This window comes from Diabrotica undecimpunctata, chromosome 7, assembly GCF_040954645.1.
Source record: "Diabrotica undecimpunctata isolate CICGRU chromosome 7, icDiaUnde3, whole genome shotgun sequence".
NCBI classification, from domain to species: Eukaryota; Metazoa; Arthropoda; class Insecta; order Coleoptera; family Chrysomelidae; genus Diabrotica; species Diabrotica undecimpunctata.
In genome coordinates, this window is record NC_092809.1 from 3,781,146 (window position 1) to 3,807,742 (window position 26,597).

General features: G+C 32.7%; 1 protein-coding gene across 2 annotated transcripts in view; it reads right to left on the reverse strand.

Annotated features, from left to right (window-relative positions):
- Positions 1–288: 288 nt before the first annotated feature.
- The window catches only part of anchor (integral membrane protein GPR155 homolog anchor), a 36,936-nt gene continuing 10,627 nt past the window's right edge, over positions 289–26,597 (reverse strand). For both annotated transcript variants that reach the window (XM_072536610.1, XM_072536609.1), the window contains exons 9-14: positions 26,153–26,292; positions 25,449–25,628; positions 24,621–24,786; positions 20,803–21,007; positions 18,518–18,819; positions 289–17,672 (exon numbers count right to left, since the gene is read on the reverse strand). In XM_072536610.1, the coding sequence (XP_072392711.1) occupies positions 17,480–17,672; positions 18,518–18,819; positions 20,803–21,007; positions 24,621–24,786; positions 25,449–25,628; positions 26,153–26,292 (1,186 nt within the window). In that variant the 3' untranslated portion in view covers positions 289–17,479. The remainder of the gene's footprint in view (positions 17,673–18,517; positions 18,820–20,802; positions 21,008–24,620; positions 24,787–25,448; positions 25,629–26,152; positions 26,293–26,597) is intronic.

Consider the following 26,597-nt stretch of genomic DNA (forward strand, 5'->3'; position numbering starts at 1 on the left):
ATGTTAAATACCTTAAGTCTCAAACGAGTTTTTATTCAGAATCTTTTTCACTGCGTATGACGTTGCCAGATTATTTAATTTTCTGAAAATAAAAATTTACGTATATGGTAAACAATGTATTTTTTTTTTGGGAACGGCTAAGTTTAGAAAAAAGTGGTAGAGGACTTTTTTGCTCCAAATTGTGTATTATATCCATACCTTAAAGGAACGCACTATTTTCGGGGACACCCTGTATAACCAATGATAAATTCTGATAAATAATCATGAAGAATAAATAAAAATCAATCAAATATTTGCAGTTTTTATTTTTGAAAACCTTATTTAACAATAAGCGATGTGCTTTGAGCTACCTCTTCAGTTCTCCAGCACAATTTACAAAATTTCTTCTCATTTTGAATAACTTTCCTAAAATCTGTATTGTCTACTTCAGACTATTTTTAACACTTTTGTATATAGCTCTATGGCTGTTAAACCATACACAAATTAAAAACCATGCAGCTGTTAATTATTTAGATCGTAAAAAATCGTTCTAGTTCATCGACAAAAAAATTAGGCTTTTTTAAATATTGTATATATTGTGCATAGAAGTTTGTGCTATTTTTGATAAAAAAAACAACTTATTCTTTTATGTCTAAGAGAGTATTGAACAATTCGTTCTAAATTTTATTTAAAGAGATATTTAATATTGCTAACATTATTTTATACATGTAATTTGATAATTAATTTGATAGGATTTTTTCGTGCTAGGAGAACTGGATTCAGATTTTCACTGCGGACCGGATAATCTGCTGGTGCCAATATCATAGTGGCTCCTATGAAAAGAGAAAGATTGCTTTTGTCGCAAGATCGCAATTGTCATGGTGAGCCATGACCTCACCGTAGAAACAAAAATAAGGCTCCTTAAATGTTACGTGTGCTTCTGTACGGAATAGAAACGTTGACATTGAAGGCGGAAACTCTATCAAAACTTCAGCATTTTGAGCTATGGTTATACAGAACGATCCTGAAGATACCATGGATAGACAAAGTCACCAATGAAGAAGTATTGCGGAGAATGAACACAACCGCGGATTTGGTCAACATCGTGAAGGGCCGTAAGCTGCAGTACTTGGGACATATAATGAGAAATCAAATCAAATTGAAGGAAAAAGGGCCCCAGGACGAAGAAGAATATCCTGGCTTGCTAACCTGAGAGAATGGTATAGAAAGACCCCAAGACAGCTATCCGTATAGCAACCAACAAAGTCATCATAGCCAGAATGATCGCCAACGTTCGGAACGGACAGAAGAAGAAGAAGAACTACACTTTGCACTATTTTTTGTATGCAAATTATACTCGAAACCACCCAAAATTTGAGACAAATCTCGGAGCAAAATTACAAGCGTCTAACTAGCACGATTTCCGGAACCGGATTATGAATGTTTATACTATATTAAAAATACGAAGGGTAAGCTAAACTATGAACGTTGTTTTACGATCTGATGTTATATGTACATAAAGGAATATTGTGCAGAAAGCGCTACTATGGAATGATACGGATCTCTTCATCATCATCAACATTTGACAAATTTATATTAGCAACAACATTTAGAAAAATATAATTCCAACATTTTCAACATTAATGTATCCTAACAATTCAAAAATATTGTTTAACATATATTTAAATACATAATAAAATTACAATTAATACATAATTACATTTATATAATCACAAAAAATTTGATACTTTAAAATGAACATTATGAATCAATCATTTAATAAGACATGCTTATTAATATACAGACATTCGATGTGACGTTCCTTTTTAAAAGCTTACAGATCCAAAGAAGTTTATTATATTTTTTTAAACAGAAACATTTAATGATAAAATGAAATATAAAACTCAATCTGTTCTTGAAAGATCACGCCAATGAATTAAGGATATATATAATATGAAATAACTATGATTACTCTCTAAGGCAGGGCTTCCCAAACGGTGCGTCGCGTGTCAGCGCGGACTTTTAATACAGAAAATATATTTATTTGATTTAAATGAGTATAAAATATATGTATTAATAAATAAATCAAATAAAAAATATAACATCAAGTCGATAGACTCTTGAATTATCCGAAATTATTCAAAAAATTGTTTAATCCGAAAATTATCCGATGATCCACGAAAATCGGATAATTATCCGGACATTGGCAACACTGCGAGTGAACGCCGGGCGCATTCTGTTTCGCTGGTCGGCTTCCCTTCCTGTCTGTCCCTACTGTCGCACGTGTTATGTCATCTAGTTAAGGTTTTGTTTTGTTTTATTACGCAAGCGAAGTTTCTTGCTATCAACAATGAATACTTATATTCAAAAGAATACAAAACGAAGTAAAGAATCATTCAAGAACAGTAATGTTATATATATTGCAGGATCCAACTTGTAAATACAATACATTCTGGAGACGGCTATCGCTGTATTCCCGTTCTCCTCCACCATTACTCCCGGTCCAAGGCATGCTCCTCCTCTAAACCTCTTCATGAGCGTCGAGGTCCACCTCTTTTTCTTCTTCCAGGGGCTTCCATCTATGAAGTTTTTGGGCCAACAATCGTCAGGCATCTCAGTAGGTGTCCAAACCATTTAAACCTCTTGGTAGTTATATAGCAGTATTATTAATTTAAGTAAAAAGAAGAAATATAGGAAATATGACGACCAATATTTGGATTGTAGATTTACCTGCGTTACAAGGGAATGTAAAACTTCCATAATGTGTTGTTTGTCACAAAGCGTTGGCGGCTGAAAGTATGCTCCCTAATAAACTAAAACGACATTTGAAATTAACTTACAGTTATTAACAAGGTAAGCCAAGAGACTTTTTTGTAAGAAAATTGCGAGAGCTAAAACATCAGATCACGGCTTTGGTTTCAAGAGCATTAATTCCTACCAAAGCATTGCTCGCCTCTTACATGGTAGCTTACCGTGTTGCCAAATGTAAAAAACCACATACGATCGCTAAAAAACCACATACCTCTTTCAAACAATACGGTTAGTCGCCATATTCACGACATGGCAGAAGATATTAATGAGCAAATTGTGGGGAAACTTTCAGGTTTATTTGCCATTCAACTTAACGAGGCGACTGGTAAACTCCATTCGCTTAGCTCGGACAAATTTTGACAGATTCATTGTCGGAAACCTACAACACAACAATTCCTACTTCTCAGTATTAATAGCTCAAGTATCCTGCTATTACAGACTTCTTTCTTTAAAAAAAGAAGAATTATTCTAAATAGTCGAAGTGTATACTAAACCCATCAAATTTTGGGTAGTATATATTTAAAAAATATATATTTAGTTGTTATAATTTAACATAACTATTTATTATATGGTGCAGATAAATAAATATTGATTGTCGGTAATTTGCAAAGTTCTATTTTATTTACTATTTAGTTTGTTTACTATTAATATTGGCTATGAGTACGGGTGCTTGGTTGTATAGTAATTTCCAGCCACTTTTAGTCTGTCAAAAAGTAACTAACTTCGCAAAAAAATAATTACTAAATTCACTAGACAGTTCGGACTGGGATTAGCGAACCGAGTTTAGTAATGATGATGCTCAATTGATATGTAATGTACGGTACATACAACAAAAAAATATATGTGAAAGTTGTAAAGCTACTTTAAGAGATTTTAAACTCATATGACTGAAAATAATATTAACTGGGATAACTGTGTAGGCGTGTGTACGAATGGTACCCGAGCGATGTCTGGACAGTATGGAGGACTACAAGCTCTCATCAAAACCAGGGATCCAGGAGTAAAATGGACACATTGTGTCACATACATAGAGAGGCCTTAGCAGCAAAGAACGTTATACCTGAATTAAGTGTTGTGATGCATAGCATTATTAAAGTGGTGAATTACATTAAAACACGACCCGTGAAATCAAGACTTTTCCATAAACTTTGTGAAGAAATAAGGGCCGAGCACACCTCTTTAATTTATTATTGCAACTCTCGTTGGCTGTCCAAAGGTAACGTGCATGTGTATACGAATTAAGAAATGAATTTTGTACGTATTTGCGATGATGATGCGCAAAACTTTATTAATTCAGAGTTTATAATAAAATAAGCATACCTCTGTGACATAATTAACAAATTAAATGATCTTAATAAGTCTTCGCAGGGAAACAATGGTCATATCCTGCAATTTGGAGATAAAATTACTGGGTTTCAAAAGAAGTTGCTCTTATGGAAGAAAAAATTAGATCAAGAAATTGACTGTTTCCCTGCTTTACAAGGTATTCTTCAAGAAAAATCGATAGAAATCCTTGATCCCTCTTTAAAAAATATGTTTACACAACACATGTTATCCTTAAGCGAACACTGAGAGATATTTTCCCGAAGATATGGAGCAATATGACTGGGTCAGAAATCTTTTCCTGTCATCTACGCCATCGACACTTTCAACAGAGTAAGAAGAACAACTGATAGAATTGCCCTGTGATTCCAGCTTTCAATACGACAAGAACAAACTGTTTGAATTTTGGAGCTCACTTTCTCATGAATATCATGTCATCAGCACTGCTGCATTAAAGGTTTTATTACCATTTGCGACTTCGTACTTGTGTGAAACGGGCTTTTCTGCAGTTGCAGTAATTAAAAACAAGTACAGGTCAAACATAAACTTAAAAAAAGAAATGAGAGTGGCAATTTCCAAACTGGAGCCCCGGTTTCATAAGCTGTGCTCAAAAAAGCAAGCACATCCCTCACATTAACCAACCAGTTACATAAATAAATATCCCTTTTCATTTTTGTGCCTGTTTTGATTTCGTTCTTAATTTATAATAAAAAATATAAATATTCAAATAGTGTTGTTATAAGTATAACCTGTTACTAGGCTAGTACTAAAATTGGTAAGTATTATTGGGGGTTGGGTTGAGGGAGCGTCGCAAAAAAATAGCAAAGTCCCAATGGCGTGACAGTACGAATAAGTTTGGGAAGCCCTGGTCTAAGGAATATTTCAAATAATGACTAGAGCAACAATTATATAGGACAGGGATTATATATATATATTCCACCAGTTATACTTTCTGTTAAAATGTCAGTCAATGATATCATGACTAAAAAATTGAGACAATTGTATGAAATTATATACAACGATCAAGAATGGTCGTAGAAGAAGAAAAAGAAGAAGTATTGTTACCCTCTGGTTTATTTGAGTTTTATGTTGATTATCCGATTTTTTGTTATGTGGCAAACGATTATAACAGTCAGTTGCAATGGTTGCAATGGAAAAATATTTCTCTGTCCTATATTATGAATGATTAACACTAGGTTCCTCCAAACAATTTTAAAAAAATCGTTTTTTTTTTTAATAGGTAGAAAATATTCTTAGGAATAATATAGAATTATTCCAAAAGACCCGAGCAACCTTGAAGTAGGTAGATAAGACGGAAGTGCAGGAGCGCTCCAAGCGGTTAATCCGGCCATTCAAGCGGGCCGGCTGACGACAGCTGTTTCCTTAAATGTTCTTTTCTCGAAACCACGTTTTTTCAACTGGGTGTCACTCTTATGTCGAAACTATTGCACTTACAAGATAAACCAAACGGCATTTTGCTCTTTAGATGTATCTATGGTCGTTGCTACAACCAAAAATATTCACTAACATTTTCTTCTTGTTTACGTGCCATCTCTGCGACGGAGATGATCTTAGATACTGCCGCTCTGAATAGTTCAATTGATCCGCATCCGTACCATTCCCTCAAGTTGTTTTAAAGTTTTACTGTTAATTGTCAGGATTTAATCATTATTTTGGGTTTTTGATATCCTCATAAATTTAGTTTTCTTGATGTTTATTGATAATCCATATTCTTATCCATACTCAACTATCTTGTTCATTAGCTTTTGGAGTTTGTCTGATATTATGATAGTATCGTCCGCATATCTAATGTTATTAATTGCTGTTTCATTGACCTTTATTCCTGCTGTTTCTCCCACAAGAGCTCTTTTCATAATTTCTTCAGAGTATACATTGAATAGTAGTGGTGACAATACACACCCCTGTCGCACTCCTCTTTTAATTTCCAACTCTTCTGACGTGTGTACATTAATGCGTATGCGTGCCTGCTGTTTATAATATAGATTTGTTATAATTCGAAGGTCATTGTATTGTAATTGTTTTGCTTTGAGGACGTCCATTAGCTCTTTGTGGCGGACTTTATCGAAATCCTTGTAATCTATAAAACAGACGTACATATCTTGGTTTACATCCAAGCATCTCTGGATGAGTACGTTGAATGCAAATAGAGCTTCACGGGTACCTACGCCTCTACGGAATCCAAATTGGGTTTCCTCAATATTCATATCAAGTATTAGGTAAATTCGTTTATGGATGATCTTTAAAAACATTTTAAGTGTGTGAGACATCAGGCTTATGGTGCGGTGATCATTCATTGGGTATGTCACCCGATTGATAAATTTCATTGAAGAGCTTTAAGAGGACATCCATGTACTCATTTTCTATTATTTTAAGGATATAAATAGGCAGTTGATCTGGCCCCGGGCTTTTTCCGTTTCTGGTGTTCTTTAGTGCATACAATATTTCTTCCTTTGTAATTTCTATATTTGTTTCTCTGTCCTCGAAAGATATGTCTAGGTTTCCTCTTTCGTCGTCGAAGAGCTCTTCGATATATTCTTTCCATCGTTTTAGCTTTTCATCAGTCGTTATCATAGTATTTCCATTTTTATCTAAAAGAGTTGTATTGTGGTTTCTTTTTTGCAGCCCTGCCATTTCTTTAACCTTTTTATGTAGGTTGAATATACTGTCATTTAAAAAAGTTATCTACAACTAAAAGTGTCGAAAAGGGTAAAAGGTCTTTACAAAGTAAAAAAGGGTCGAAAAATTTAAATATCCGCCATTTTTTTTTTCGGTGAAAATGATTCATTGTAGCACCGACCATAACCAATTATATACAAAATATGATACCATTTAGTTTTTTGCTCTCGGATGATTCGTTTCCAAGAAATGATTACACTCACCAACAAATTGGATGAGATTGGGCAGTCATTTTCAGAGCCGCCATTTTGTAAAAAGAAAATTTTTTAAGTAGTTTAATGTATGTACTTTCACCTGTAAAGAGTTTGATTTTCAAATATCTTTTGTACTATAAATAATATTTATTAAAAAAAACACGGATTTTGGAGAAACCTAGCCTTATAAAACCTGTTTTTTTTTCTTCTAAAAACTACAAAAATAGAGATACTATCCTTAACCTCTTAAGTTACAGATATACCAAAATACGGTTAGTGGAATTAGAAACAGAATATTAGTAATAAAAACGATTTTAAATTTGAAAAGTAATTTTTTTATCTAAAACAAATTATTTTTTACAATAATCAGTCATTTCTAAAAACATCGTGTCAACTTTTTCCTCATTAAATAATATAACATTCAATAAAACTTTTCTAAAATTATCTTATCACATTCAAGATAAAATAGCGCCAACAAATATATTAACACTCTAGTTAACGAATTACTGGTAGCATCCATATTTAAATAATTTTCGGATATTAAAAACTAATTGTATAATTTAATGCAAATTAACAAAAATAAATAAAATTGTTTATTCCGAGAAAATTTAACGATACATAAAGACCTCATTTAGGTTAGTAAAGGTTCAAGTTATTAACCGATCTCAACAAATTAAAATTTTATAAAAATATTGTAACGAAATAGCGTCCGACACGTGGTACGTGTCACAATTCCCAGAAGGATGACTCCAGAACATACGATCGATGGCGTGTTCAACAGCGGCCTTGCCTTCAAGAAGATACCGTCGCGTGAATAGAGATTGCAGATAATTCTAGAATAATGTATTCGTTATATAAATCTTCTTTAAGTGCCATCTCCGCGACGAAGGTTGGCAATCATCATGGCTATTCTGACCTTCGAGGCAGCTGCTCTGAACAATTGCCTTGAGCTGCAACCAAACCACTCTCTCAGGTTCTTCAACCAGGAAACGCGTCTTCTTCCTACGCTTCTCCTACCCTCTATTTTCCTTGAATTATGAGTCTAAAGATGTTGTATCTTTCTCCTCTCATCACATGTCCGAGATATTGCAATTTCCTTTCTTTTATTGTATTTTCCATTTCTCTCTCTGCATATTCTCCTTAACACTTCTGTATTCGTGATTCTACCTACCCATGGAATCCTTAACAATCTTCTAAATGTCCACATTTCAAACGAGTTAAGTCGATTTATTGTATTCCGGTTTAATGTCCATGATTCAGCTCCATAGTAGAGTACAGTGTACATAGCATTTAATTAGCCTTATTCTGAGGGCCAATGTCAGATCTTGCTGCATAAAATCTTTTTCATTTTCACGAAGTTGGCACGTGCTTTTTCAATTCTGATTCTTATTTCTGCAGTATAATCGTTATTTTCTGTGATTATCGTTCCCAAGTAAGTATATCTTTTTACTCTCTCAATCTGCTGGCAGCCTACCGTTAATATTTCGTTTGTATTGTTGTTCTTGCTAATTTTCATGAATTTGGTTTTTTTGATGTTAAGAGAGAGTCGGTATTCTCCACTATATCTTAATATTTTGTTCATTATTCTTTCTAAGTCTTCCAAGTTGTCGGCTATTATGACTGTATCGTCGGTATACCTAATGTTGTTAATTAAAGCTTCTTGTATGATTTCTTCAGAATAAGCATTAAACAATAACGGCGACAGTATGCAACCTTGCCTGACCCCTCTCCTTATCTCCACTTCTTTTGACACTTCTCTTCCAACTTTCACATTTGATCGTTGGCTGTAGTATAAATTTGATATCAATGTTACATCTCTCACATCCAGATTCTTGTTTTTGAGTACTTCTATAAGCCGGTCATGTTTTACCTTATCGAATGCCTTGTTGTAGTCTATAAAGCATACATAAAGATCTCGATTAACATCCAAACATCTTTGGGTCGGCACGTTAAAAGAAAAATAGTGCCTCTCTTGTGCCCATTCCATTCCGAAATCCAAATTGGGAATCACTAATATCCATCTCCAGCTTAGCGTGTATTCTATTATGGATGATTTTTAGCAGGGTTTTTAAGGTATGTGACATTAGACTGATCGTTCGATAATCACTACATTCTTTGACATTTAATTTCTTTGGTAGACAAATAAATGTTGATGTCAGAATTTCACGTGGAATGATTCCTGTGGAATAGATTGTGTTCAGTAGTTGGACTAAAAGATCTATGTTTTTTTTTCATTGATCAATTTTAGCAATTAACTTGGTATTTCATCTGGACCAGCAGCTTTATTATTTTTCATGGACTTTACTGCATGCTTAACTTCTGACTTTGTTATTTCAGGTCCCTCGTCTTTACTCTGATTATCTTCATATATATTTTCCTGCCTCTGGTCGTGGAATAATTCCTCTATATATTCTTTCCGTCTTCCTAATTTTTGTTGTGTCTCCACTAAAATGTTTCCTTCTTTGTCCAATAGTATGCTTGAGGTTTTTTGTTTTGCTACCCCAGCTAATTCTTTAACTTTCTTATGGAGATTGAAGTATATATTATTGATTGAAGTATATATATATTATATAAATGCAGCGCTCTTATGAGTGAGTTAGTTGATAATATATTATATATCTAAACTTAAAATAAATAGATTTACATAAATTAGAATCACTCATAATATTTGCTAATCACGTTATAATATATTTGTAATAAAATTATGACTTAATAGGTTGACTGCCAAGCTGATTTAATACTATTTCCCATTATGTATTTGTGAACCATATTGGTACTCATTACTATTTGCCAACGGTAGAGTGTATACCTATATGGTGCACAGCATGCTGATGAAGAAACGAGGAAGTTCGTAGACGAACCGGAGTGGAAGACATTATCGAACATATTACAAGGCAAAAATGGAGATGGGCAGGACATGTTGCAAGAATGAAAGACGACAGTTGGACAAAAAAATTGCTTGAGTGGAGACCACGGGCTGACAAGCGAAGCCGAGGAAGATCCCCAACGCGATGGACCGACGACCTCAAAAGAATCGTGACCAATTGGATAGCAGAGGCGCAGAACAGAAGCAGATGGAAAAGTCTAGAGGAGGCCTATGTTCAACAATGGACAACTCAGGGCTGATTGATGATGATGCTGATGTAGTCAATCACTTTATGTACCTATACAGATGCATAATCTTAATATTTTATATGAAAATTTTAGTTGGTCTCCTAGACCAATTTTGGATATATAGCGTATTATTTTTTGACAAGGATGTTTCATCAAAATATTACACTATTTTAAGTGAAAAGAAAAATAGTTTATTCATCAAATAAACACACATCAAAAATAAGGATTAATACAATTTAAAGAAACAATCAGTGCAAAGGTATTTACAACAAATCTGACAACGTCTCCACACATTTTTAGAAGTTTGTTGTGCTTCTTTTCGTCCATCTTTCTTCACGACTTCCTTATAACAATTTTGGCATCTTCCTCTTTTGTTTGACTTCTGTAAAATGTGACGATTTATATTTTCAGAACTTTCTGCTGTCTTTTTTGTTAGAAGACTTTTCACCAACTCTTCTTTAAATTTTGTAATTTTCATTTTTTTTTGTTTGCTGTCACTGAATTATACAGATACATTGTGTTTACTACAGCTGTATTTAGAATAATCTCGAATGCAACTTTTCGATACCATTTTACAGATCTTCTTAAAGCTTGATGGTAGGATGCCTTCTGGCCAGATAAATCAATAGCAGATTTGCCGATATTATATTCTATTATGTCACATGGTTTAGATTTGATGCCACTTCGAGTATGCCCTTCTGTAACTTGATCTATGTATGTTTCGTGGTTAATAACAAAACATCTCTTTTGCCTTTCCATTTAAGAACTGTAATACCACAGTCATTTTGACGAGCAAAAACTTCGTTTTTCTTTAACTACTTCAAATGGTATTTGCTTCCTGTTAGCACGTAGTGTCCCAACTAAATGAGTAGAATTTTGAAGCTGTCTTTTTGAGAGTGGTACACCCGTGTACCAATTGTCAGTGAATAATGGACGTCCAAAATTTAAATAAGGAGCCATTAACTCCATAACCACTTTCTCTGATACTAACCTATCGTCTGCTGCTTCTTTTCCGCAGTATATTTTAAATTGCAACGTAAGCGAATTGAGTAATACAGAGAATGATAACTTCACTGACTCAGCTAATCCACCTAGAGTAGCAAATACACTGCTCTTACCAGGTAATTTTTATGAAATCATTATAAGTAGAACATTATATTATTTTTTTTATTTATTTTTTAGGTACTGTATCTGATTGGAGCAGACGCCTCAAAAGTTAAAAAAATTTTCTACAATAAAAACAATGAAGACGCAGATATTTCCGACACAATGGATTCAAGACACAATGGAAATTCAATTGATTTTTTTGACATATTCTTAGATGATGTTATTTCAATGATTGTTCAAGAAACCAATTGCTACGCTATTCAAACGGCTAAATTGCCCGAATGTTAATCTCGAGTGCAACAATGGATTCTCCCTAACAATGGAGAAATCCGCACATTTCTTGATTGGTATTATGGATGGGACTTTAGCAAATGTCTTCAATTTCACATTACTGGAAAAAAGATAACTATTTGTTGACCAGTAAAGTAAGCGACTACATATCAAGAAACCGATTTGAACTTTTACTTAGTATGCTACATTTCTCTGATAATTCAAAAGCACCTGAAGACAATAGAATATATAAAGTCCAAAACTTAATTGATATGAAGACAACAAACTCCAATATGGCTCTCTGCCCAACCCAGTCTGTATGTATTGATGAATCTATGATTCCTTTTTTGGGCAGGATTTCTTTCGTCAATACAATCAGAATAAAAGGCATCATTACGGAATAAAAATATTTAACCTTTGTTTTTATACGTATTAGTAAAATTGGGGTCTAAATCACTATCATCAAACTCGCTTTCACTTCCTATAGAAGGCGTAGGAATTTCTCTGTATAATCGTAACACCTGTTTTGTTTCTCGGTCATCCATCTTGATGAACCGTCAGTCAACTAACAAGAGCTGCTATTCCTATAAATAGTTCAACACTGGCAAGATTGTACGCTTTTGGAAAGATTAGAAGAGAATCCTTTTGAAGATGCGAAAACTGCAAGAATTATGTCACAGTTTCCATGAAGAAAGACTTTCTTCTTCCAGACCCACGCTTTCTTTCGAGAGTTTCTTGTTCCCTCCATTTTTTATTAATAGAAAAACTGTGATACTGCTTATGTAGCAGTATATTTATTATTTTATTATTTATTTTATTATTTGTCTGTCATAATAAACATAATAAAATGTCAGAATAAATATATGTTTTTTAAGAACCAGCTGTACATTGGAGCCCATCAGAACACAAGAATAATGGCTATGGTGAAATTCAAAATGAGAGTGCAGTATGGATAAGATAAGGCCATATTTCTTATGGAGAATAAACGTACGGGATTGTCGGCCTTCGCCAGCTATTGATTGTTCACTCAAGAGCATCGCATAGGACCAGCTTGGACAAAATGCATCTCCCGCAATACGAGTACTTTTTCGGTGATACGAAATGTTAAAGGTGTAATATAGATTCTTTATATACATTATTGGGAGTCATTTTAAATCAACTTTTTATAAACATTCCATATATAATTTCTTTTTGAATCTTTTATTCTTCTGGCGTATAGACTAGAATGGCGCGAAAGAAAAAAATAAAATATAAAATTATGCAAATTCTCTATTGGTTGAAATCGGTTAATAACTTAAAAGTTTCAGAGGTGTTTCCAATCTAAATTGATCACACTGTATGAATATCCTTAAAACAAAATATAAATCGTATATTAATAATATGGGTAACTACCAATAAAACTTGTATGCCTTAAAATTAAATGTTCAAAAAATTCTTTGGCAACTTATGAATAAATATAATTATTAAAATAAGATCAATAATCGGTTGTAGTTGCAGTAGGTTATTTTTTGTAGACCTTACATCGAAGCTAATTGTCATTACTAATATGATCCAGTTCGATCACTAGATACTGAGACATCTTAGTGAAAACACAAACGAATCATCAATTTTTTTTTTATAAATTTTTATTACAGATCAAGAAGTTAAAAAAAAACTAATTATTAATTTTTTTTACCAAACGAAGTATACACTTTTATTACACATCTAGAAGACATGAATGCCTTTTCTGTTTAAGGTTGATCTTCACCCTCGATTAATTTGTTTCTGATCCTAGAGATGGCTCTACTGCGGCATGCTACTGTGATAAATTTAACTTAATTGTAAATTTCTACATGGTGACTCTGTAATATTTTCAAACCCTAACATAAATTGCAGTTTTCTATCATTATATCCATTGGCTGAGTTGCCAAGTTGTATAAAAAGTAATTTTATCAAATACGCTATAACTTATCTGCTTACTAGTAGACCAAGTAAGCAAATATATCTTTAACATCTTTATGTATAATACTTAACTACTCTGCTGTGTCAGTCGAAATATAATATACCAAATAAATCATATTATCTAAACAATTTTATCGACAAAGAAGTTATGTAGGTACTTGCGGCTATATCTGTGAATATCGTATTACGTACGTTACGTATATCGTACTTTCAAAATAAAAGTTGCAGTATCTACAATTCTGTAACTCTGTAAGTTTCAGCATGACCGGTTCAAAGTTCAAACCGATAACATTCCTATTAAATTTTGTTGTAATCTGCCAAAGTGTTGTACAAAGTAATTGATATGGCAACCCTGTTAGTTTGACTTTTCGTTTGAAGCGTTTCGAAGCCGAACGTAATGCTATCTAGCGATGATAAATAGTACCATTGCTTCAGATGGAGCCATCTCCCTACATTACAATTTGAAGGCGGCAGTTCAAGACATAATTCTTGTTCAACGAGATTTTTCATGTTTTTTAGGAAAAAATATTTAACGTTTTATTGCAAATATTTTCCACTTTTACAGTTTTATATGTTGTTATTAAAAAAATTTTCGGTTTCTTACTGGTAACTTTATTATAAGCCGAAACATATTATTTTTTCCTATTGGGACAAAACTGTAAATTTAAAAATTTTCAAAAAATTCATAAGTATTTCTTATATTCATATCTTGCTGCTGTAAAAAAATTAACAAAATCCTATGTTTGGTTTTCCCGCTTTATACTTGGGAAAAAGTAGTTTTTTTGAGTTTTTTCAAAAACGAAAACATGAAGTTTGTTTAAAAGTTGTCAAAATACTTCTAGTAATCACATATACCTTCTCAAATTTTTTCAAATTCTTTGAATATGTAGTTTGTCTTTTGGGGGATGCAAATCAACCTTAAACATTTGTGCCTGTTCAGAAAAAGATCTCCGATTTATATAGACATGGGAAAAGTTCTAGTTAGTGTAGGCTGTGAAATTTAAATGTTTTGGATGTGTACTTTAGCAACTTCTACGAATGACATTTATTACCCGAATAATGTAAATATACAAAAATCGTTTTAACCCTTATCCGGGCAACACATTTTACTTAACTCGGGTCCATTGGGACCACCACTGTAATGTACTATTCATATATACCTATATATTTCTAATATTCTTTTTTGATTTTTTATTAAAGTTACATTTAAATTGTTTAAATTAAAAAAAAAAAAAATGTGCTACTATAGTATGCGGTCTACCTCGAGGGTGCGATCTACTTGAAGGATTTGCACAAAATAATGAAATGCAAGAAAACTGCTGTAGAAAAAATATTCACGAGTAATAAACATTTGGAGCCAAATAAAAACTTAATTAATAAATCAATAAAAACTTTTGTAAATTATACATACCCTGGAAAAAGATTACGGTGTTGTTGCCTTTCATTATTCTGTGAAAACCCTTCTGAGAAAAAGTTATGGTAATTAGCAGCTCATGTATAAAGTACCGACAAAAACAATCTTAACAAAATGAATAAAACGCATAAGTCAGAAGAATATTATTATTTTACTTTTACAAATTAATACTTTGTCATATCAATTTACTATTTTAGTTGAGACAGCCACAAGATTAGCTTATTAGATAAGAAGAAAGCATACTTCTTAACAAATTCAGTGATGCATAAAATTCAATACATTTTTTTAACAGTTTATGATAAAAGAATTGGCGTCTCGGGCTCGTTGGACCCACCTTGCCCGGATAAGGGTTAAGGAGCTATCCCTGTTTGGGATTATTTAAAAAACTATTAGACAAAAGTTTATTCATCTGGTATAATCCACTGGAAAAAGCTGATATATTGTAATTTATCGCCATGATAATATATAGTATATATATATATATATATATATATATATATATATATATATATATATATATATATATATATATGTATATATATATATATATATATATATAACGAGTTTATTACAGCTGCCGCCATTTCTCTCAACCTAGCTTCCAACGCGTGCGATCGTTCTCGTCATCTACTTGTAGACTCCTATCTTCCATTGCACCTTTTACTTCTTGTCTCCACGATCTTCTTGGTCTTCCCTTTTTCCTGCGATTGGTGGGGATCCACTGTAACATTCTCTTTGGCCATCGTTGATCATTCATCCTTTCTACATGGCCATACCATTTCAGCCTTTTGCATTCTATAGTTTCCAGGACGTCAATGTCTATGCCCATACGCTCTCTGATTTCAGTATTCCTTACTCTATCTCTTCTAGTGAGTTGGCAACATCTTCTCCAATAATTCATTTCCATTGCTTTTATTTTGGATGCCTCATTTTTATTTATTACCCAAAGCTCTGAACCATATGTAGCAATGCTTTCTACGATACTTTTATATATCCTAATTTTTGTGTTTCGGGTGATGTGGTTATTCCAAAGTATACTATTCAGTTGACGTATTACTGAATTTCCTTGACCAATTCTAGTAGCTATTTCTTTTGTATTCCGACTATTGTTTGTAATGTTTACACCGAGATATTTATAGCTGTCAGAATTTTGAATTTCTTTGCTTCCTAGTTCTAAGTGCTTTCCTTCACCTCCCACTACTACGTACTCTGTTTTTGATGGATTAATTGATAAGCCCCACTTAGTATATTCTTCATCTATTTTTCGTAACATGTAGTGGATATCATCTTGATCTTCTGCAAGTATTACTTGGTCATCAGCAAACTGCAAGCTGTACAGTGTATGGTCTCCAATTTTAACACCCATAGGTTCACATTTTCTTTTCCAAATATCCAAAACCCCCTCCAAATAAATCTTAAAGAGAGTAGGTGCAATGCAGCAGACTTGGCGAAGTCCTTTGGTCACTTTTTGTCCAATCTTTATTACACTCGTCATATCATCGTACAACTCCCTTACAGCATTAATGTAAATCGGTGGAATATTCTTGTCTTCTAGCACCTGCCATAGCTTGGCTAATGGGACACTGTCATACGCTTTTTGAAGATCAATAAATACCATGTGTGTCTCCATATTATGTTCCAAACGCTTTTCTATTGTTTGTTTTAGGCAGAACACATTGTCTATACAAGAACGACCAGTACGAAAGCCACTCTGATCTTCAGCGTTCAGCAGAATATATAGATTTTTAAATAAATTGCTTGTTATATCAAGTTTGTTATACATGCATATATAAACATATGCAACATGTAACATATGCATAAAAAACGGTACAAGCAGTGTCACGAAGAATTCTGGGCCGTACAAAAATTGCGTGTTGGAACAAACCTAATATGCTATTGTTACAATTTTTAGTTGAGTTTACCGAAAGTACAAGCTGATATAGTCGCATATGTCAAACATGGAACATAAAATTTCGGTTTAGCAGTGTTGCCATGTTTTTATAATGTATATGATGTATGCTTCAAATATAAAGACATAAAGCTTTAGAAAAGTACATTTTGATTATATTATGTTATGAATTCTGCAATTTTTGATTTATATAAAACAAGAATGAGTAAATATTTGTTTCTTTGTAGATTAATTGCAGTTAATTAAAAGAATTTTTTTAACAATTGCCGTTTGATAGATTAGGGGATAGATTTGGCAATCGTCAAATCAGCAGTTGCTAGATTGCAACAGATGTTTGCAATTAATCTCGAAGGAGACAAATATTTACTCGTTATTGTTTCATATAAATTAAAAATTGCAGAATTCATATAATAGCATAATTAAAATGTACTTTTTAAAAGCCTTCACTCTTTATATTTGAAGCATACAACATATGCATTAAAAAACATCCAAACACTGCCAAACTGAAATATTTTAATTCTTGGTTGACATTTGCGGCTATATTCAGTTTGAACTTTCGGTAAACTCAACCCAATGTTTAACTAAAAATATAAGAGATTTTTTAACGTTTATCTAATTAAAAAAAAACCTTCTGCAACATTCTACTATAAATTGTATAGTAGGCAAAATAATTATATAATATAGTAGACATAAAAAACCTTCTACTATAGATTCACAACCTTAGACAAATGTGTAAAGTAAATTTCTATCATAAAAGTGATATACTCCATTAATATGCCTTAGCACTTTTCCTTCCACGAGATGCCTAGCGTAATTCACAGCTTCTACTCGGTCTCTCGCGAGACCCACTTCTATCAACCATCCCACGAAGGTTTCGCCAGAAAACACATTTTTATAGATCTTGATTCTCCAGCTGAAACAAGGTAACATCCGTTAAATTTTATAACTATTTTCTTGTGGCATTTTTATATTAACTACTGCATTTTATGGTCTGATATGATGTCTATATCTGACATATAAAATATAATTGGCATCTATACACCCAGTATGGGTGTATAGATGCCAATTCAGGGTAAAGAGAAGACTCATAAGGACAAAGCCATTTGAGTTAGTGTAAATGTGTAACAGTTTAGTGTAAAAAACAGAGTGTTACGTCCCTCCACATATATTCTTATTTTTTATTAAGTATTTCTTATTATTTTATTTTATATTTAATTCTTTAATTGACGTGTGTGTGTATGTCTTATATCCGTAACCATGATATGGCCCTGTACAAAACGCCCCTATGAGACTTAAGTTAAGGGAAGCGAAGCTACGACACGACACGCACCTCAGTAGCAGTCTTGTATAGATCAGCGCGATAAACACTCCAGTTTTTTTGTGTAAACTTAACTACGTAACTTCAAGAAGATTCTGCCCCCCTTAGTTCCCCCAGTGCACTGTGAAAGCAGCAGAAGTGTTAGTTCAACATCACAGGTACCGTAATTTGATTGCATACATACACAATATTGATATTAATTGATAAATTTTACATATAACTTATTTTCGTATAAAAATAATACCAGCACCTAAATAAACAATTATGAACGAGTGTTTCTCTTATAGAATTTACATTTGTACACAGAGTATACTGCTCTGATGTTATTATCAGAAAATAACTGATAATTTTTCATTTGTGACCAGATAGCAGTATACAAACACCGTACAGGTGTTATAGAAAAAAAGTTGATTACATAATACACAAAAATAATTTCTTACCGTTTGTCTGTAGCGATGGCCGACCGACAGTTCTGAAGATGGTGGGTCACAAACTGATCACAGATATGTTTCGTTTCTGAACTAAGTTCATGCCAAGCTGGCAGATTTAACGTATTGGCGCCGTACCATATCTTTCTCCAATACTTCAACAGTGGTAACATTATTTCTTTGGTGTTCAAGCCGAATATCGCAAATACTATGATACTTTGACCAAAATTAAGAGTGGCATCCAAGAATGACAATTCGATGTATATTCCCGACATTTGTTCCATGACTAGTGTCCAAATTGATAGAGCAAGACCCTAAAATACAAGATTTAAACTATGAGTAGTTTCATAAAATATCATTGCTTTGCTGGGAAATTTAAATAAACTCCTGGACAAAATTAACGCACCTCTCATATTTTTCTCAATAATCTTTATTTATTGATAATTTACTGTACGACAAGTTGCCTATGAACCTTGTTTGACAGTGACAGTTGTTATGTAAGCTAATATGTACTAGTTTTGTTTGAACAATAATTTGTATTAAACTTCGTTTTAGACTAAAAGTGAGTTAAACTTTTCATAAAAAAGCAAAGTGCTTGTGAGAAACAAGCTTTTTATTGTGATATTTTTTATCACATGCATGTTTGGAAGTTTATTTGCATAAAATCAAATAAAAAAATGAACCGCCAAAGAAATTTGTCAATGGAGGAGACAGTGCGAGCATCGACTCTCCTAGATGAAGGATATTCAATGCGATACGTTGCAGGTTTGTTAGGAAGACATCATTCGCGAGATGAGGTGATTTAATAAAACAGGGTCGTACCATCGAACACCACGGCAAGGGCGAAAACGTTGCACTAATCAAATTGATAATCGTTTTTTGAGACAACGTGCTCTCAGAGATAGGAAAGTCACCTGCAATTTGCTAAAAAATGAACTAGCAGATGTTCGAAATGTTGCGATATCGTCTCGAACAGTTAGAAGACGTTTATATAAAGCAGAATTGAGCAACAGGAAACCGGCCAAAAAATCCTTGCTTACCAAAGAACACAGGGTTCAGAGATTGAATTTTGCAAGATTGCATCAAAATTTGACCATCGATAATTGGAAACGAGTTCTTTTCTCCGATGAGACTAGAGTAAGTCTAAAAGCTGCAGGTGGTCGTGAGCGTGTCTGGCGAAGGCGAGGAGAACGGTTTGCCAGCTGCAATATCTCTCCTAAAGTAGCTTTTGGTAGTGGCTTTAAAATATTTTGGGGGGGGAATTTGTTTTGAAGCTCGTACGGAGTTGTAAATTATTGTCGGACATGTATAATGCCTTTTCCTCCGTTTCTTGGACCTAATTTTTTATTCATGGAAAACGACGCTCGTCCTCATGTGGCTCGACAGGTTATTGGCTACCTAAATGATGTTGATATTCCATTATTAGAGTGGCCACCTAACAGTCCGGACATGAATCCTATAGAGCATCTATGGGACTATTTAAAAAAAAAGATTCGAAGTCGTAGACCCCCTATTGCCAATCACAACAAACTCATTGAGGCCGTTATTGAAGAATGGGAGAATATTCCGCAAACTTTTGTTAAACATTTGATATCAAGCATTCCTCGACGCATAAATTCAGTCATAAGAAGTAGAGGAGGGCCTACACGGTATTAGTGTTGATCCACATGCATTTTATTGTGTTACTTAACTGATTTTTTTCTTTTTGCAATGGAGTTATGCTAGCTTATTTACGCATTTCCGACAAAACAAATTTTTAAAGAAACAATAAGGCAAATTAAGGTCATGATAAAGTCATTATCCATTACTTATTATTACTTCAATGTAACCTAGTGTTATGTTGTGATCATATTGTAAATATTTAGATTAATTAAAGTAGTGCGTTAATTTTGTCCAGGAGTTTAATTAGCATAATATAATGTAATTTGTAAAAGTCATCCTGGCCTTCAGTTATACAGCGAACCCTGCAAATATGTTACAAAAAAAAAAAAAAAAAAAAAAAAAAAAAAAAAAAAAAAAAAAAGGCGCGGAACTTGGGTAATGCCGACAGAAGTGAATACTTCTTGTAGCACTAGATGGGCTATAAGTGGCCCCCTTATAAGTGGGTAAATGAAATTTTATGTCTGCTTATTACTGAATTGTTAATCTTTTTTATAGCAACACCACTCATTGAAGTTCTTTTAACAATTTATTATCATTTTCATTATTAACTTTTATTTATGATCAAGACAAAAATCTAAATCACTTTCTTTTCATTTACAATATAGGAAATAATCAAACGGTGTACTTCTACTTACCACGAACATTGAACACAACAACAAAATCAACAAAACCGTATGTCTTAAGATCTGTGGTTCATGAGATTCGGGTTCCTCTTCGATAAGTTCGAGATCGTCGTCTATCTGCTGTTGATACTGCCTTACAACTCCCTGGCACATTTCCCTTGTTGGTCCGGCGCAACCATACCTCGTAGGACAGAGACCGTCCCCAGTTGGACTCATTCTAAAAGATTAAAATAACTAATATATATAATAAAGAAGAATTAACTATTATATATTAATATATATACTATATATATATATATATATATATATATATATATATATATATATATATATATATATATATATATATAATATATACTATATATTAACTAAGAGTGAATATGGAATTAACAATTTTGTGCTGACAGCTAGTCATTGTAGAAATAATGCCAACGAACATGGAGGAACAGCTATATATCTTAGTAAAGACATCATTGGCCAGGAAAGAAAGGATATACAACAGTTATCAGTAGATAGGGTAATAGAGTGTGCTGTATGCGAAGCTAATATAGGTAATAACAAACTCATTATAGCATCAGTTTACAGACCATCAGGTAGCGATCTGGCAGTTTTTTTAAACAAATTTGATATTATACTGGGAAGAATTATGATAGAAAACACAATTATAATTATAGTGGGAGATTTCAATATCGATCTTAAGAATAACACATTAGATAAAGTAAAATTTGGTATGTTAATTAACTCATATAATATTTGTCATGTAATTGAAGACTACACTAGAGTAACTGCCACATCTAAAACTTGTATAGATAACATACTAACAAATATGCAATCATATGTGTCAGTGGAAGTCTTGCACGCTGGAATCTCTGATCATTCTGCCCAAAAATTAACTTTTCAGGTAGAGGAAGCAGAAACGAATACTCTTGAAATGAAAAGACATTTTAGTACAAATAATATTGAAACCTTTATAAGTAAATTACATAATCATGACTGGCTTAATTTAAGTTACAAATGTGTAAATGATCAATGGAATACTTTCTTAAATCAGTTTCTGTATATATTCAATCAGTGCTTTCCTTTTAAAAAGTTAGATTCTAGGCAACGTAAAAAAGGCCTTAATAAAAGAGATGATCCAGAGATAATAGAATGTAAGACTCGTTTAGACATCTTGTTTACAATGAGCAGAGTTAACCATAAATTCTATGATTCCTATAGACAGGTAAAAAAAGAATATAATAAGAAACTAATAACAAAACGATCAAAGCTATATGAAAACAGGATGTCTGAAGCTGCCAACAAAAATAAATGCATGTGGCAAATTGTTAGTGAAATTAATGGTCAATTAAAAAGTGTAAATTCAATAAAAGTAGAGGGTAGTCCTCAAGAGATTGCTGATAAATACATGATCCACTTAAATACTACTTTAAATAACACTTTATCTCAATAACAATACACTGAATATAAAGACAACATTGCAAGTAACATAAATTCAGTGTTTGTCGCACCTGTGACAGAAACTGAAATTATGGATATAACTAAAAATTTAAAAAACAAAATGAGTTGTGGAATTGATGAAATACCCACATAAATCCTTAAACTTTGTATAAAGGAGATAGTGGATCCTCTCACTACAATCATAAATAATTCACTAAAATCTGGTGTATTTCCTGAATGCCTGAAAACTGCCATAGTAACACCTGTTTACAAAAAGGGTGATCCTAAATTAATTAATAACTATAGACCAATTAGCCTTCTATGTTACTTTTCAAAAATCTTAGAAATGACTATGTATAGGCGGATAACAGAATTTTTAACAAAATGTCATATTATTAGTGCAAATCAGCATGGTTATCAACAGGGAAAATCAACTCAGACTGCGATTTTTCAATTTGTCTGGGATATTTTGAAATGTACTGAGATTGGTCATATGGCTTTGGGTCTCTTTTTGGACCTATCAAAGGCATATGACTGTTTAGTGCATGACCTATTATTTGATAAATTGGAGAAATATGGTATACGTGGACCAGCATTGAACTGGTTTAAGTCCTACTTGGCAAATAGGAGACATTTAGTAAAAATACATAAAAACACTGAAATAGGCGTCTCATCTGAAAGCACTATCAATATTGGAGTACCACAAGGAAGTGTGATTGGTCCTTTACTGTTTGTGATCTATATCAATGATATTCATGGTCTAGTGGCTAATACTACTTCCAGCATAACAAATTATGCAGATGATACAAACATTTTAGTCAGTGGTAAAGACATGTCTGTTCTAAGCGTTAATGCTAGTTTAGTGTTCCAGAAAGCTAAAGACTGGTTTTCTATGAATAGGTTGGTTTTAAATCAAAATAAAACAGATCTTCTTTTGTTTAAGACAAATTATGCACATTCAGATATGCCAAACAGTATTATTGTAAATAATGACACTTTAAATATTAGCAGCAGTACCAAATTTTTAGGATTATATATTGACAGTTTTTTATGTTGGGATAAACATGTTGACCAGTTATGTATGTCTTTGAGTAAAGTGATTTACAGCTTTAGAGTTCTAAAAAAATACATGAATAGTAACTCATTAAAAACAGTGTATCATGCTAATTTTGAAGCAAAATTTAGATATGGTCTAATAAATTTTGGCCACAGTAGAGACATAAATAATGTATTTCTGGTTCAGAAAAAATAATCAGAGTTATTTTTGACTTAAAAAGTAGGGAATCATGTAGAGGGCATTTTAGGAGTAATAATATTTTAACAGTTTACGCAGTATTTATTCAAGAATGCTTACTGTTTCTATATAACAATAAAATACTCTTTAGGAACTTTGAGCCCAATAGTATAGTAAATACCAGGTTATATAATTATAAAATTCCAATACACAGGTTAAGTATAACAAAAAAACGCTCTTTATTGCTGCATCAAATTGTTTAATAAACTGCCTGAACCTATTAAAAGGGAGGAAAGATTAAGTTTGTATAAACATCAAATATTTAAATTACTGGTAGCTCTTGAGCCATATTCTGTGGAGGACTATTTGTATATGTAACGGTTAGGAATAAGTAAATAATATTTTCGTTTGTGACACTGTTTTTTTTTTAAATAATTTTATGTTCACGGAATGTGTATTATTTTCTAAAAATAAAGATATTGTTATGTTATGTTAATAATATATATATATATATATATATATATATATATATATATATATATATATATATATATATATATTATAACATCTTGAAATAAGAAGGCATTGTACGTTTTAACTCAAAATGGTAATGGTAGTAGTATATATCAGTTGTGGGAGCATACATTTGCTCCCACAGCATAGTGTTGCTTATGATGAACGCTACTCCGTATCGATGATCAGTTTTCTGTGTAATCCTTGTTGTAATATGTTGTTCCCTTCTGTGTAATTCTAATCTGTGTTCTCCTCCAGTGTAATACATATTGTGGTTATTTATTGATACCTCTCCATTTCCTGACCATTGTACATCACCATCGAGTTAGAGTCTATTATGTGTATATTTATAAAGAGATAACTCGATGTATATCTATATTTAGACTCTGTTTCTCTTTGATAACGTTATGTAGTTTTCCAGGCTGATACATACTTGATGAAATGAAATAAAATACCTACTTTACAACTTTTTTGTCAACAACTAAGATGTCACCTATATAATCAAACAAGTTTTTTTAAATAATTTTCGTATAGTTCAGACTATACGTACCAAATTAATTAATAAATCCGTAAACTAATTTTCGAAAACTATTAATTAATCTAATAATAAATAATCTAATTAATAAATATTTATCTATTGACTTACCCTTCTTCACTCAACACAGAAAGATATCCTTTAATTTCTGTACTACTAGATTTTTTATCGAAGTCTCCTAAAAGATCTTCAATATCTACCACTGGGCTCTCCTGACTTTCACAGCAACCTTCAGCGATCGTCGGCAACCCGCAACACTTTTGTGCCTTAACGCTTCCTAAAATAAACAAATATCTATTAGACACGATACCAATTTAAAGCAAAAAATATTTTTGCTACTAGAAAACGTTCTTTTTTATGTAATTTCCATTTAAAATATGTCTTATCCGCCATTATTTACCATGAAACAACAAGAAATGACAGGAATGACAACTGTTTCTTATGGTCAAGAAGGGTAATTCTAACCAGTGTTGCCATAGTTATACAAAATATGTTTTCTTATGATACATAAAAATTTTGATTTTTAATTTTGATTATATTATTTTTACATTTTATTCTTCCCATATTACCATTTTTACCATTTTTGAGGCGATTGTTCGAAGACCGATTTGAAGAAGCCAAAAGACGTTGAACTCTAAATATATCGCAGAATATTAAGAATTTCATTGACAGAGAGAAATAAGAATGCTGAAGTACTAAAACCAAGGTTGACAGACAGAAATAAGAATGCTGAAGTACTAAAACGAAGGAAGCAAGAAGTCTGTAATAATGACTATTTAAAACCGCAGAAAAATATTAGATACTACTTTTAATGCTAGCACAGAAGAATTGGAAGAAGATTAGTAGTTTCTGATTAAAATATCCTATACAAAAAAAAATGCCAAGCATACTATGGCATGTCATAAAAGTGAGAGTATCTTATCAACAAAACCTACATACCTACGCCGCTATCTGAACTGGTGCTTGGGTTTGGACTTAAAGCAGCAGTGTCCGCTGTAGTTTCGGCTTCCGGAGTAGATTGTGATTGTTCTTGATCTGAAGCAATGTCATGCGAAAGATCCATGTATCGAGTAAATCGTCTACGATATCGTTGGTGAAGTATAAGACACCCAACAGTCACTAAAAAGAAATAAATATATTAATTAGTCTTTAAAATAATTTAGAACGTTACCATAAACATTGAAAACTAATTAGTATCTTAAAAATATTCCAACTATATCTCAGTTTGAGGGGCCTGCGTAGCGCAAGCGGTAGGATGCTTGCCTCGCAAACCGGTGGTCCGGAGTTCGAATCCTACCGCCGGCAAGAACATCTAGACATTTTAAAAATGTCTATAGGCCCCAGGTCGACTCAGCCTGAATAAAAATGAGTACCTTGGGTAAAACCAGGGGTAATAATAGACGGTTGAAGCGTAGCACTGGCCATGTTACCTTCCTTGTATACCGTAGGCCCTAGATATAGCAGACTACCCTGCTATACTCCCAAAGCCGCGACAGCGGTATAAAACGGGAGACTATTATTATTATCTCAGTTTGTAAGTAGAACCACTGTTTATTTTATTTGATATTTAATTTTAAGTTGCCATGAAGTAAATGTGTTAAAAAAACTTATATGAATATAAACTACATATGAATATAACTTACCTATGAAACAAAGAACCAATAGAGAAACCGCTATGATAGCTTGAGATGCTCCATATACGAAATTTGGATTTCTTTTTTCAAAGGGCGTAGTACTTTCTTTGTCAAATACCAACAGTAATGCAGCTAGTAATATAGGAAGCCTAAAATCGTAAAATACTCTCTATAAAATCACATTCTATAATAATATTCAAGCAAAAAGTATATAGCTATCCTTATTTATGTTTAAAATGCACACATTTGAATTTGGGTCCCAGCGCTTTTTTATTTTCTAAAATAAGGTCACAAACAATTTTATTCAATAAGTGGTTTCCACACACTGTATATTTATACTGGATATAACTTTAAGGGCCGATTGCTCGAACGCTAATCAAAACTTGATTGTAATCAAATATTTAATTACAATCAAATACGTCACAGCAGCTGTCAAAATTATTAAAAATTGCTT